The 15379-nt window shown below is 41.3% G+C and overlaps 1 protein-coding gene across 1 annotated transcript; it reads left to right on the top strand.

Annotated features, from left to right (window-relative positions):
* The first annotated feature begins 6302 nt into the window (after positions 1 to 6302).
* Positions 6303 to 15173, top strand: LOC108575639 (venom allergen 5.01-like). The gene is made up of 7 exons (XM_017938479.1): positions 6303 to 6408; positions 11594 to 11715; positions 11855 to 11936; positions 12702 to 12862; positions 13908 to 14008; positions 14920 to 15014; positions 15127 to 15173. The coding sequence occupies exons 1-7, from the start codon at positions 6303 to 6305 to the stop codon at positions 15171 to 15173; spliced, it is 714 nt and encodes a 237-aa protein (XP_017793968.1).
* The last annotated feature ends 206 nt before the right edge of the window (positions 15174 to 15379 follow it).

Here is a 15379-nt window from a genome sequence, read left to right as displayed (position 1 = left end):
GTTGGCTCGGAGAGAGCTGCCTGAATTATTCCACACGAAGAAGAGGAAATTTTTCACCCTTTTTCTTCCTCTCTTTCCACCCTCTCGTTCCGCTCTCCTCCTCTCCCTCAAAGAAAGGGGTGGAGATGGAGAGGGGGAAAGAAGCCGCGAGCCCGCGAGGCTCGGTACACTTTGAGGCGAAGATGGAAACGGTGAAAGGGACAGATGAATACGCGTGTATAGCATACACGGAGGCGCACACCTGGCTTACCCCCGAGCACGCTTCAAAGCCACCACCCCTTTGATCGTTCCTACGGGGCAAACTCGGCCTAAGTGGGCCAACACCCGGATTCACGCGCAACAAACACTGGCTGCTGCTTTACTTTCCACGCAGCCCGAATTTCCCCATCGCTCTGCTACAAATACCATGAGAAATTTGCCGAGAAAGCAAGACGAGGGAAGAATTCTTGTCGCTGATTACGATTCCAATGGATTGGCCTCGGAAAGACGTTCAGTTTGAGTACCATGAAGCCGTGGTTCCCGTAACTTTGGTCAATTTTGAAAAATCGGACACTTTGGAAATTTTGAAAATACTGCAAATTTTATCTCTGGCCTTGAGTGATGATCGATAGCTAACTCGAATCGATTTTGAAAAATTGAAAAAGTGTAATTTTGCAAAAAAGTTGGAAAAGAATTGATTTAACCCGAGTGTCGTGACATTATCGCAGTCTTGATCTGGAAGCTTGGAAAATTTCGGGGAAGAGTAAGTGAATTTTCGTGGAAATTCACCTGAAATTTTGAAAATTGGAAATTAAGTGACAAATTTCGATCTAGCCCAAACCAAATTATGTTTAATCCAACCTGTTACACTAGTGCACAATCCAACACCCTCTCTTTCGTGATATTTTCAAAGAAAAATGGCCAAACGTCGCACCTCGAAGAATTAAAAAAAAAAGAATTTCCCAAATGTATCCACGCAAATCAGATTAGGCTGTGCACCTAACCCTACAAAAAAAAAAAAAAAGCAGACTTCCTTCCATTCGATAGCTTTAACGATGTAAGGAAATTTCAGGGTCTATCCTAGGGACTTTGTTTCCAACGAGAAAAATCTGATCAACGATTCTTACTCCGTATTACCAACCTCTCCGCGAAAAATTCCTTTCGATTCTTTCCCACGGTTACCACATCTCCCCAAATCTTTCCCCCATATGTTCCACACGAATCTCGAAGTATAAGTGAACGAGAGAAAAGGAAAAAAAGTGCTCAACGAAAACACCTCTCTTCTCCATATATGCTTTAGTCGCGTAACGAGATTAAAAAAGGGGAAAACACACAGAACACACACACACACACACAGAATAGCTTTTTAGAAGAAAACTATAAACAGAGAAAATGTGCGATAGTGTGGGAGAGTGAGAGAAAGGGAACTTTACCCTGTCTTAGTGCGCTAATTACTGACTAAAACATGGATCGTGCATGTATGTATATAATATATATAATGATGACGACATATATGTATATATATATATTGTATGTATGTATGCATAACACACTTGCACGGAGAGTGCTCGCGCTTTTGCTTTTCGTTAAGAAGAGCAAAGAAAGAGGAGTTTACGGAGACAATTGGAGAAAGTGGCAGAAGACGAGAAATGTCGACGGAAGAAGAAATGATAAAAAGAAAAAGAGTACATATATAAATATATAAAAAGGGTAAGGGTGAGAATGGTGACAGTGTACGTATGTATGAAAGATTTGCGAGAAAGAGAGAGAGAGAGAGAGAGAGAGAATAAAAAAAGAATTACTCTGTGAGAAACTGTGTGTCGCGATAAACGTTGTTAGGTTATGAATAATTAAAAAGGAAAAAAAAAATAAAACAGATAAAAGATATTATAAATGTTACAACGTTGTACGTAATGATTAAACAAAGGAGAGAAGATGGCAGAAAAATGACGACGATGATGATGATGATGACGCTATGTATAAGAGAAATTAATGTAGTTACAATGAAATAAACGATACGACGATTACTACGAGATCTGGAGGACTTCCGTCATCCTGCACTTCCGGTCCCCATTTTCTTTCACTTCACCAAGCGAAGAAATGAGCTCAGGAAACATTTCTTTTCATTAGACCTTTACAGGAAAAGATTGTTACCATACTTTTGTTGAATCTTTCTAATTAAACAATTATTTCCATTGGACGTTAATCAATTTTATCATTAATTAACAAGCATGTGAGTTAGTTAATATTTAATAAATTGAAATGGAATTGGCAGAATTAACAATGAATTTTTTCATGAATGTAGAATTAGGTTTGCAGCTTGAATAATTAAGATACTAATTAAGGAGGTTCGATTAATCCCGTGAAAACGAACGGACACGAATTAACGAGGCGTTAATTAAACGCGAAGCAGGAGGATCCTAATTATTAAGAGGCTAATTAACAACCCTTGATTAACGCCTGTCCAATTAGGCGGCTCCTAATTAACAAACTTCTGATGAGCCGGAATCAGGACGTCATTTTAAGTGTCCCAACTAAGAAGAGAGAAATGGGAAAACAATTTCAATAAATCAAAACGTGATTTGCGGTATAAACAAAAAAAAAAAAAACCCAGAAAAATCGTTCGGGAAAAAACCGTGAAAAATGTCAGAAATTAGTGAAAGTCAAAGCTGCGGCGTGCAACTTTAATTTCTCCCCCTCTCATGGGAACAGCCTTGAATTCAATATGGAGGTGGCGAACGTATCATTCTTCGTTAGATGTGACGGTAAAGAATTATGAGAATTTCTCAGGGAATTTCACCGAAAGGTGTGATTTTAATGAGATCGCGAAAGTTCGGAATAATTTATCTAAAAATAAAAACCAGAAGGGGTTGCGAAAAGTCGGGAAAAAATGTGATTTGGAAAGTTCTAGGAAACTGGAACGCAATTAAAAAGAAAGGAAAGAAATTGAACGGATACTCGGTTGAAGGAGAAGCTTGAGGATTTCTCTGGATCGGCCTCCTCTTTGATCGTTTCCATCGAACGAGGAGACTTCTTGATTAAAATAAGGACAAGTGGTCCGCGGGATCCGTTATAACGCGGCAAACCACATTTAACTGTCGGATATTTTTAGAATCTGATCGATAACCCGATTGCGTTAATACGAACCAGTTGACGTTTCCGTATACTCTATTCCCATTTCGTCCGGGAATTGGGGAATATTTCGAACTGGTTAAAAGTAAGATCGAAAAATTCAATTTGACCTTTGCTCGGTTCGTGAAGTTATGTCATAGGTGAGTTAAGAGTGAAACGAATGGTACAAACAACGTTTGTTGATTCATAAGTGACAAAGAGATCGGCCATCTTAACATGAAATTACATCAGATTGAAATTCGAATACTCGGAATTGCCAAAGCACCAAATGCCAAAAGATGTGATTCCACGTCCTGAAAATTCGAGGACGTCGCAATTCTGCTCTTCGAAATCCTAATGCTATGCAATTCCGCACTTTGAAGTACGAACGTCGCAAAATTCGGCAATTCCAGCGCTTTCCGAGTTTCACGCACTCAAATCCCCCGTGCGTCGCGCGCAATTCCAAAACGCGTGGACCCGCGCGCCCGCAATTCCATGCCTCGTGATTACGCGGCCAGCAACTCCAGCGGCCCAAACTTCTAAAATCGTAGAATTGCGCGGGCAGAAATTCCACGATCCCCAGATGCTCTAACCCTCTGCACTTCCAGCGCTTTGGAATTTGCACTCTCGCAATTCCACGCCCGGTAATAACCGGAAGATCGGAAATCTCGCGTTCCCTGGATGCTCCAACTCTTCGCAATTCCAACACTTGGAACCTTCAATGTCTCAGGAGTATCCAGTCCTCTCGAACTCGCAACAACGTCAACGTTAGCAACAATGTAATTTTGAGAAATTTGAGAGAATTCTCGTAGAAATGTCGAGGGTAGAATGCAGCGGGAGAGCCAATGGAGAGATCCGCGGGAAATAAATCGAAGAAGACAAGGAGAAACGCAGGGCACGTTTCGCGGCAGAAAATTTCTTCGGTGGCGCGCGCAAAGTGCCGGAGGAATTTGCATTCCAAAGTGCACGGAGCCGTGATGCGCCGTGCATTCGCTAACAGCGACGCTTTTCGCACGTTCGCACGGAGATAAATCATTTCGAACGGCGGTTTAACAAACGGTCCAGGCTACCTGCCGTTTAACGCCTCCAACTTCTGCTGGTTGATACCTAGTTGGACGATTACCCACTTACGCCGTCAAGCACGTATCCCATTTTATCTTTAACGACTCCACAAATCTATCGGGAATAAGTTTTTCCGTTCGAAAAACCGAGGGAAAAAACGACTGGAATTTTTTTCGTTCCGATTTCAAGTTCCGCGGAATAATTTTGTCACGTTAAATTTGTGCAATCTGGATGAAGAAAAAAAACCGAAAGGCTTTTAAAATCCGATATTTTAAGCGAAAAAGAAAAAATTCGATTCGTGAACAAGACTATCTTCGTAAAATTATGGAATGGTCTAAAACTACATGTTTCAGCATGCAAAATTTCCGAGGAAAAAATTCGATTTCCTTAAATTCTGATGCCGAATACGAGAAAAGGAGAACCTGAATTAAACCTGGCAAAAAAGTGTCGCAAAATTTGTCCCGAATCGTCGGTTCGTTTATGTAGAATCGAGAAAGAAACATCGTTGAAACTTTCGAGGAAGAATAATTCATTAGCGATTCTGGAGCCTGGCAGTCTGCTCGCTCTATCATTAATCGATCAAACCGGTCGATACACTTCGCAAAAAATATTCCTCCGTGGTGAATAAATAACGCATACTTAAAATCGTCGAAAAGAGTGAAAAAACTTAAAAAAATGTTTTACCTCGAGGCAACAATAAAATTCCATTATAATAATTATCTATAATCAAGAACCGAGACCGAGTGTGATTACTATGGTAAAAAGTCGAGATAGCAGATATCACGACAGAAGGTCTCATCAGTTCGCACCTGAAATTAGAAATCTACGAATTCCTCTCACAGTTGGGGGAAAAATTAAGTATCAATCGAGTTTCGGTTAATTAAGCACGAATATTCATAAGATATTTAGAAAGTTGAGATAAGTTTGGAAAAGAGGAAAGAAATTCAGATTAGGATGGTAGTTGGCCCCATCAGAGGCAATTACTCGGTCTCAAATAATTGCATCCTTTATTAGGAGGAGAGCTAGAAACTTGGCACTTCTCTATCTGAACTTCTTGGAATTTATCCTCGTGTTCGTATGGCTTGGAAGTGTCGTTAATCTCGTAATATAGTAACCTACATCTGGAAAATATGTTTCGTTAATTCTGGTTTTGGTTCAGTAAAAAAATAGAGGCATGGAAATTCCGTGAAAAACATCCTGAGGAATCCCAAGTGTAAGTCTTGTTTTTCAATAATAAATTTCGATGATGTGAATGTGATCTCACTAACCAAAAACAAGTCCAGACCTAATGCAGGCCTAGTAATGATTTCAAACAATTTGTAATATTACATTTAGAGGAATTGGAATGTGTATATCTTAGTCCGAAGCTAGCTCACACCTATTAGTGGTTCTATAATAAAAAAGAAAATTGTTTTTCTGAATTAGAATGCTTTCGTCCTAGGTGGGGAATGGAATGGGACTAATATACCTCTTCTCCTCGACCTAGTTCAGACTTAATCTAAGCCTGCTAATGTTTAACAATTTTTTCAATATCAAATTTATATAAACTTGTAAGTTCTATCCTAAACCTGATTTAAGTCTAATCCGGACCTAATAGTGATCTGAAAACGTCTATACCTTAATCGAGACCAAGTCTAGGTCTAATCTAAGCCCAGTAGCGGTCTCGAAATATTTTTAAATGAAATTCACAATACTGAGAATCCCTGCACCTCAAGTTAGTCTAGGTGAATCCAAGCCTGAACATAGATTTATTTAGGTCTTACCGGGCTTATCCTTGATCTAACTCCATGTACAGAGTACAAATTGGTCAAGATAATCTTCTGGATCCTCCTGAGACCAGCTCCACGAAAGAAATCCTCCCTTGCTGTCCTTGAATCTCATCATCCTGTACCATGCAACCAGTCCCCACCGTAGGAACTAGTAACACGAACAATTACACGGTCCAGGCTATGGGACAGGTGAATATAAAGGCAGTCGAGCGAGCTTGGCCAGCTATTAGTCGGTCTTGCTTCCGACGACCGGTTCTGACTCGTAAATCGGCCAGTTTTATTGTCCGATCTTTGTGTGGTATCGCGCGTCGCAGTGGTTCGATTTCCTCTCGACTTTGACTTTAGTCGGTGTGAAAGTCAAAGGTGAGGGAACATCGGAAAATGGTGGTCGAGGGAGGTCCAGTGCTACTGGCGATGACCTTGGCCGTGGTATCGGTCGCCTTGGCGGAGAGTTCGTGGCCTTCGTGTGCTGGCAAGACCATGCTGAGTGAGTAGAAGGAATTTCGAAGGAGAGCGGTGGAATGTGCTAAGTGGGAAATTGGGATCAATGCGCTTTGCGTTGGTGAATTTGGATAATTAGCAGATTGGCAGATCAGAAATTAGGGAAACCAGACGAGTAGGTAGACTCGGAAAGTTGGAGAAACGAGAATTTCGAGATTGGGAAAATTGGGGAATGGCAAATTTTGGAAATTAGAGAAATCGAGGAGATGGGAAATTGGAAATTTGGAAATTAGAGAAATCGAGGAGATGGGAAATTGGAAATTTGGAAATTAGAGAAATCGAGGAGATGGGAAATTGGAAATTTGGAAATTAGAGAAATCGAGGAGATGGGAAATTGGAAATTTGGAAATTAGAGAAATCGAGGAGATGGGAAATTGGAAATTTGGAAAATGAAAGATTTGGAAAGTTAGAGAAATTGGAAAGGTGGGAAATTTGAGATTTGGAAATTAGAGAAATCGAGGAGATGGGAAATGGGAAATTTGGAAAATGAAAGTTTTGGGAAGTTAGAGAAATTGGAAAGATGGGAAATTTGAGATTTGGAAATTAGAGAAATCGAGGAGATGGAAAATTTGAGATTTGAAAATTAGAGAAATCGAGGAGATGGGAAATGGGAAATTTGGAAAATGAAAGATTTGGGAAGTTAGAGAAATTGGAAAGATGGAAAATTTGAGATTTGGGAAGTTAAAAAAATTGGAAAGATGGGAAACTTGAGACTTGGGAAGTTAGAGAAATTGGAAAGTTGGAAGACATGGAATTCATAAAATTGGAAATTAAGCAGATCAACAAATCTGAGAAATGAGACATTCGACAAATTCAACACACTGGAGAAATTTTCCAAATTCATAGCTACGATAGATGAAAGAACTCACACAGCACTCCTTATTTGACACGATCATTCATCAATGAAGAATCCACGTAACTATCCAAGAATTCACTCTGAAAATCGTGAAACCGATCTTTGCACTTGTTCCCCCTATTATTCGCGGTTAGATTTCAAGTTCGCGTGATTTATCCCGTCTGCAAAACCATTCGAATAATCTAGCCAGCGCCGTTGATTTCCAGGCTCGTCCATCAGCCTCCAAAGACCGCGATAAGAACATGACTAGACATAAGCAACGCTTCTCTGTTCGAGAAAAACCAGCGAATTAATTCCTTCCTCGTTGTTCCTTCGCTCTCGAATGATTTTTCTTCGTCTCATCCGGGAAACCAGATCGTTACCTAAACTCTGTCTTCACCTTTTCTTTTTTTCTTCCTCTCTCTACTCTCCGTTCGTCGACTTTTTATTCAACGCCTTGCCTAATTGTTCCGTTTCTTCCGTATTCTAAACGTTCTCAAAGCACGGATCCTCCAATTACCGAAGGGCAAAAGCAGTTCCCTTTGTTTTCACGCTTTGGCTGACGTAACGCGCTCGCTCTCCGTTGAATAACACAGTTTCCACGGCGGCAATTAGTCAAGTTCCTTCAACAATCGCGTATCTCGTTCCTCGTCGATGATTAGACCAGCCTTGCGCGAAGAAATATTCCCATTGTGGACGCTAACTTTAGGAAATCTCGCTGAGGGGCCAACCTGACCAGACTGGTTGTGATTTCTAAATCGTTTGTTACTCGTTCGAAATTCGGATCGTAGAAGCGTGGATCTCGATCGAGGAGATTCGTCAGCAGAAAGAAACCAAAATCCAGAAAACAAAGGGAATTTCAGCGGCGAGAAATTTGGCTACTGGGAAAATATCTTTAAAGGGACTTGCCCAACCATAGAAAGAAGAATCTGAAAATTTTGTCCCAAAAGAAAATTTCGATACCTAAACGACTCGCTCCAAAATATATTTGGACACTGAGAAAATTTCCTCGCAAGAAACACTGTTTGCTGATAGAAATGGTAACCCAGAAAATTCCTCCGAAAGTGTCGGTACTCGATACAATTAAATCACCGAGATAATCAATTCGAAAAATGAAACCCAGTCGAAGAAAATTCCACGAAAGAAATAAATCCCACAGCTGGTAACGTTCTTTTTAGAAAAGAAAAAGAAAAAAATGCAGATTGTATCGTCGAGAAGGGGAAAATTGGTATGTTCGATCGAGAGAGGATCGATGCATCGAGCAGAGAATGGAAATAACCGGTGGCAAGTTTGAATGGGGACCAGTAGCCGGGAACTATTTATTTAACAAGCTAGCAAGTCCATTCCCACGAAATCCATTTAACCGGGAGGTACGACGAGAGAATGGAGTTAGCAGGTGTCGGCTGAATCGTTACGTACCGGACCAAGCCCTGCTCATTTCCGTTGCAAAAAGAAAACCAAAGCCACGATGTACAGAGACAGCAGTGCTGCCAACCGATCCGACGTAGCGTCGTTTTTCATTCGGCTAATTTGCAGCGCCGCGCCGGCGAAAATAACCGTACTCCCTCGTTTGTTCGATTAGAAACGCGTAATGTCCCTAGCGTGCCCGGGTAAACACCTGGCTGAAATACGGCGAAACGTGCTTTTACGAAATCACAGCGGTCAGGCTGTAGAATAGAGAATCGAAACGACACATTTGACTCATCGGTGAATCAGCTGGAAAATATTTCGCAGGGAGAGAGAGTAATTCAGATTTTCAGCGAGAAAAATTGAGGTTAACCTGGTCTAGGGATTTTTATCCACTTCGTAAGAAGTCCCACGAGTCGCCATGTTTGATCTTTTCTATCGTGTTGGGTAATGTGAATTTTCTTTTTTTCTTTTAAATTTCTAGAAATATGAAATGTTATTCAAATTTTCCGGTAACCAGATATTTTATATCGAACGTGGAAACGTTCGGAATTTGAATAATTTCACGTCGTTGCCTGCCAAACCAACTGGGGAATGTAATTTTCGTGCGGTGAAAAGGGAACGTGTCCATTAGGAGACAGAATTGGTTGAATATTTATCCCCTAGAAAAATCCAACGGCCATTTTGTCAACCGCATTATCGCGGTGACGACGAACGCGAGGGGGATTCGATGTGCAAAGATTTGAATTTCAAACGGGAGGTGAAATCGTGCACGAAAACAGAATGCAAATACAATGCTAAATTTAAAGCTAATTATGCAATCGTGATCAAAAATAGCCTCACGTAGCTGTAAACTGGCGTTTCTCCGGTTTAGAAAGGCTTTTAACTCAAGGTAAACACGGAAATAAAGGCGAACGCGGAAATCTATCATTGAACGGTGTGAAAATAGATAAATGATCGATGAAAGAAAACAAAAGTATTTCAAAGCATGAAGTAACCATCTGAACATTCTTTTTCTCCCGCCAAGAATCGTGCTTGTCCGATTATTAATTTGAAAAAAAAAAATAAAACACGATCCAAACGTGCCTAATAACTTTTCCTACGACGATCGAAGAAATTCGACGATTTCAAAGCATGACGTAAAACCATGTGAAAATTCTTTTCTCATGGCAAGAATCGTGTTTGTCCAGTTATCAATTTAAAAAACACGATCTAAACATGCCTAGTAACTTTTCCCGCGACGATCGAAGAAATTCGTCGCAATTAAGGGAGGCGAGGGGGAAAAAATCCGGGAAAGAGAGCAGGAAGGAAGACGAGGGAAGTTTATTGCTCCGCTTTTCGTCCAGCTGTGGCTGCCTCGACTGGCCTGGCCTTATGAATAATTCAAATCGTACATTATTTACGGGGAGAAAATTGGAATCTATTACATTTCGATACGACGACGCTCGACATCGATTCGCGACGGTAAAAATACCGTATTCAGCAGCCGGCCACGGCCGCGAAATTCGATTACATTCGGGAATTAAAGCAGCTGCTAGTTAATTACTAGAAACCTGTGAGCGGGCGCAAGATGCGAGAATTTATTATTCCAAACACCTCGTTCGCCTATTTCATCCTTCACCCCTCGAATCGCCGTCTTTTTTTCTCTCATTTCGAAATTTCCTTGCTATTTCGAGACTTCACGTTTGAAATTTCAATTCTCGCCAAAGTTAACCTAACCACTTTGACGAAAATCGACGTGACTTCGCTCACGTGTGAATGAGCAGGATTTAACTGGAGAGGTAGTTCTGAGAATTGTGCCTAATTAGGGTATACCTAACTCTAGCACCAGCTGCAGCTTACTATAGATCCCATGATTACTGTAATTTTCCTTTGTTCACCCGAACGATAAGAATGATAAAGCGAAGTGAAAGAATTACCAGAAAATCTCCGAATGAAGATGCTGCACGCGTTACAGCCTTAAAAAAAATGTACGTAGTTTCGTCAAGTTAAGCAGTCGAAGAAAATTCCCTAGAATTCGAGGGAAGAAATTCGATTGGCGTGGAAATTTGCATTCCTCGTCTCGTCGGGGAGCTAAAAGTTATTAGAGGGGAAAGAATACGACGGAACGAAAGTTGTTCGCGGGAAAGACAGAGGGAACGTCGTTAAGGCGGATTCCTGGGGAAGCTTTCCGGTGAGTTGGCCAATCTGGCAAACCGGAAAAACGGATGAAGGGCCAGCCAGAAGACGAGAAACCTGCATCTGCATAATGGAGTAGCAATTTTGAATCGTCCTGTATATAGTACGAGGGAATTAAAAGTTTTCTGTCGCTTTGGAACCGTGTAGCGAGTCGCTAATTTGTCACGATTATAAAATTCTACGTGATTCTCAGACGTACAGGTATTCGTAAATTTCTCAAACAACCTACATCCAGCCAGAAACGTCGAAAAATCATCGATGACGATAATGCTGAATTATCCTGTACACCTGGTAGCAACTCCCCGAAGATTCTACTCGATGCAGATCGCCAGAAAACTTAGGGTAATTTCGGGAGAGATGGACCGGCGGGAGAGACGGACCAGGCAAGTATTTCCTACATTATCCGCCAGATATGGAAGGAAAAACACTGAAAGCCACGCTCGATCGCTTTCCGCAAAACAAATGTAAAAGAAAAGAATACTGGCGCGTTCCACATTTGCCGGACAACGTAGGAAATACTTGCCTGGTCCGTCTCTCCCGGAATTACCCTATACAAGGAAGTGGAGAGAACTGCTGAATTTTGGCCGAAGTTCAGACAAGTCGACTTCGCGATTTCATTAATTGCTCTCGCTACAGGAGCGTTCAAAACTAACATCCGGGATAAATGTCCACGTTCACGTTGCTGGGAACCTTAGAACTCCCTTAGGAACTTGTTGACTGCTACGTGGTTACGTGGTGGATTTGCTTGCAGAATCCAGCGGCTTATCCTGCGAGGAGAAACAGGCCATCTTAGACGAGCATAATCGGCTGAGACAGCTAGTGGCTCTGGGGCAGATTCACGGACAGCCCAGCGCCGCTAACATGAAGGAGATGGTAAGAGGAGGAGTGCAGAGTGAGCCGTTTACTTAATCTTCTCACCTCCGTGTGTACTCGAGGGATACTTTTAGCACGCGTTTACGACTGATTCCCAACAGAATTTACATTCGAACTTTCTTTTTCCTCTTCTCCTCAGCTCTGGGACGATGAATTGGCGGCGATCGCGCAACGCTGGGCGAATCGATGCGCCGAGATACATGACAACCTGAGGAACGTCCGTGAGTACATTCCCGATAATTCTGGAATATTTACAGAGGGAGAGAACTTACAAGGGAACTTCGGTAACCCGAAAATTCCGATTTCCTTGAAACTTTGCAGGGTTGTAGGGGACCTCGAGAGAAGTATCGGGCAATTGTTTTTTTGCCCTTTTTCAAGGGTGAAAACAGCCCTTGAATGAAGATAAGTGTTACCCTATTTCCCTCTATATCTTTAAAACTATAGTAGATATAACGAAGTGTTTATAATAAAAATTTAACGGCATAAAATGCCGTTAAAAATGAATATAAAAAAAATTGCGCGATACTTCTCTCGAGACCTCTGAAATTTAAAAAGAATCGGGTTACCGAAGTTCCCTTGATAATGGGACGGTACTTGTGAATTACTTTGTATACAGTGGAAAGCAATTAAAATTTCCACTATTCCAATTCCACGAGATTCAGAGATACCATCGCCCTATAGATAGTAAAAAAAATATTAAAGTGGCCTACCGAGGAGTGAAAATAATTCTAATTTATTTAAATATCGAATCGTCCACCTCGAGTCGTTGAAAAATCTAAATATTTCATATTACAAACATCGTTATCTTTGAGTCAACCTGTAAATCGGCTTAACTCCTCGTTTCCCTTCCTTTCACCGTCTACACAATGTAGAACGATCAATAAATTAAACAAAGAATAATAAATCATCGAGACAGCAAGAATGATTGTCCGACGTTCTACAATGAGACCAACCATCGATCATGATTAACGGCAATCGATGTACAGGTAGATTCGCGGTGGGACAAAATATTGCCCGAACATGGACAACGAGGCCCCCGGGACTTTACGACGACCAACCAGACTGGAGACAGAGGATCTCCGACTGGTTCAACGAAGTGCAACACTATACTACCGGTTACAGTGAAACTACCGGCCACTATACTCAGGTTGGTAACACTTCTAATCCCCAGAAACATTTTTCCACACCTGAAAATCGAACTGTCGTATCCATGGAGTATTCTCGATTTTTTTAATAACATAGAATACCATTCGAATGGTACCATTGAGGACTGTACTGTAGGAACCGACGATGGAAAAATATTGAGGGACCCAACGGGAATCGAACCCGGGACCTCCGGCTTAGCAAGCCGAGGCTTTGCGCGCTACGCCAACCACTCCCTCTCTATTGTCCCTTCGAGGTTTCCTATTTGGGTATGGAGGCCCCGATACTACACTCGGCCATCCTGAACTGACATTCGCCCTCGAATGTCCTCCTCAGTGCAACACAACTCAATTCAACACTTTCGGGTACACTCCCCCACACAGCGGCACTCTCAGTCGAAACTCTGTTTCTCAACCCTTTTTGGGAGACGTGCAACCCTCTCACGTGTTTTCAATATTATTATATTATTATTAACATTATTATTAGATACTGTAGGAACTGACGACAGAAAAATATTGAGGGGCCCAACGGGAATCGAACCCGGGACCTTCCGGCTTAGCAAGCCGAGGCTTTGCGCGCTACGCCAACCACTCCCTCTCTATTGTCCCTTCGAGGTTTCCTATTTGAGTATGGAGGCCCCGATACTACAGTACCACAATTAATCGTTATTTAGAACCGAACAAAAATGTCGTGTCCTGTGAGAATGTTCTAGAATTTTCTACTAACGTGAAATATCATTCGAATGGAGCCACTACACTCGAAGTTAACAGTTCCCTAAGTCTCGGGGAATATTTGTAACTTTTGAAAATTCAAGTTAAACCGAAAATTCAAGCTTCTATAAAAATAACACGCGACGAAAAATAAGGTTAGAAAAATTCTCTTTCGTACGATGACTGAAAAAAAATCGAAGGAAGCTGAAGTAATAGTGGACCGACGGAGGAAATAGAGGGCAAACATCCGTGGAATTCCTGAAAGGGGCTTACCCTCGACCTAAGACGAGAAATCTCGAGTATGCACGAGTCTGAAGGCAGGTTTTAAATTACTTCCAGCTTGTCTGGGGTGACACGTACCTGCTGGGCTGCGGCTACTCTTACTACTACGACCCTGCCCGAGGCTACACGAAAAACTACGTCTGTAACTACGGACCCAGGTGAGAATTCATATATTTATACGAATTTATATAACTATAAATAGGTTAAGATTTTCCACTGACATGAATATCAAAAATATTCAAATTTACGTATGTATACAAAATTTAAATATTCTAATTCGAATTATCAAATTTGAAGTATGCGATATAAACTTTAAATACTCAAATGCGAATTATCGAACTGACTATCGATCAAATTGAAAATACCCGTCGATTTTCTCCATGTTTACCCGGAATCAATATTTTAATCGACCTCGAGGAGGTTTAGGAGAGAAGATGAGATAGAGGAAGCAGGAAAATCGGTAACTTCGATATTTCTTCGAAGAAAACGCGGTTGCTTTCAGACGAAACGGGACGCGTATTGAATCCTCCCATAAATTTCCTTGCTCCTCGAGTATTTCCTGTCGATCGCCAGCTTATCACCGCTCGACAAATTGAACGCGCCTGTACACTGTTCGCTTCTCTCCTTTCCTCCACGTAGGAACGGCCTCGGATGATTCGGAGATCCGATTAAATCTCTTCGAAAAATTTCTACTAACTTCTGAAAGCCTTGTCAATAACTTCGAACCGATGAGAAAAACACCGGTCGGAAGTGTAGGAAAGAATTGTTGGTCTGAAATGTAACGATCTTTATGGAGGCTTCTTTTTGGAATGACAAAATTTCCACAGACTTCTGGAAGTCTCCCAAACTTTTGTGAAATATACCGCGGAAATGTTTACACAAGTCAGCAATATGGGGAAAAATTGTAGATTTCATATATGGACAAGTGATGCAATATGCAAGTGATACATGGAGACTTTTCTCTGGGGTTAATAATTTTTTAAATATGGTTTAAGTATACTTTTTATTCCGGTGTTAGATGGAGTGAATCATTTTTCAAGGCTCAGAATGTGATTCTTTTGCATTACAGCGGCAACGTGCTTGGCTTTCAGCCGTATCAGTCTGGCCAGCCTGCCTGTGGCAGCTACGGAATGCTTCATTCGAATCGATACGCAGGCCTTTGTTGTGAGTTTTCCACACGATAATTGCGTTCACTGGTTCGAATTAATTTCTTGAAAAACAGAAATTGAATCGATCAATTTTCCTCCAATTAACATTTGCGGAATTTTCTTTCCAGCTGGAGAACACTACTACCACCTAGGAGCACTGTGCAATTATGGTTAACGTATGCTTCAATACCAGACACCATTTTACGTCGAGGCTGATCAATAGATCGCGTCTATTTGATCTAGTTCATTGTTCTAGTCTGTTGAATATAGTCCATCATTGTAAACGTTAATTATAGGCTAAGTGTTAAGAATAAATACTATGATTCTACGAACCTAACCTATAATTTACAGCGCACAGGTTTAACCTCCCTAGCTCGTTAA

The sequence above is a fragment of the Habropoda laboriosa genome, unplaced genomic scaffold (genome assembly GCF_001263275.1).
Source record: "Habropoda laboriosa isolate 0110345459 unplaced genomic scaffold, ASM126327v1 scaffold295, whole genome shotgun sequence".
Lineage (NCBI taxonomy): Eukaryota > Metazoa > Arthropoda > Insecta > Hymenoptera > Apidae > Habropoda > Habropoda laboriosa.
The sequence above is the reverse complement of the archived record's forward strand: the minus strand, read 5'-3'. Positions and strand labels throughout refer to the sequence as shown.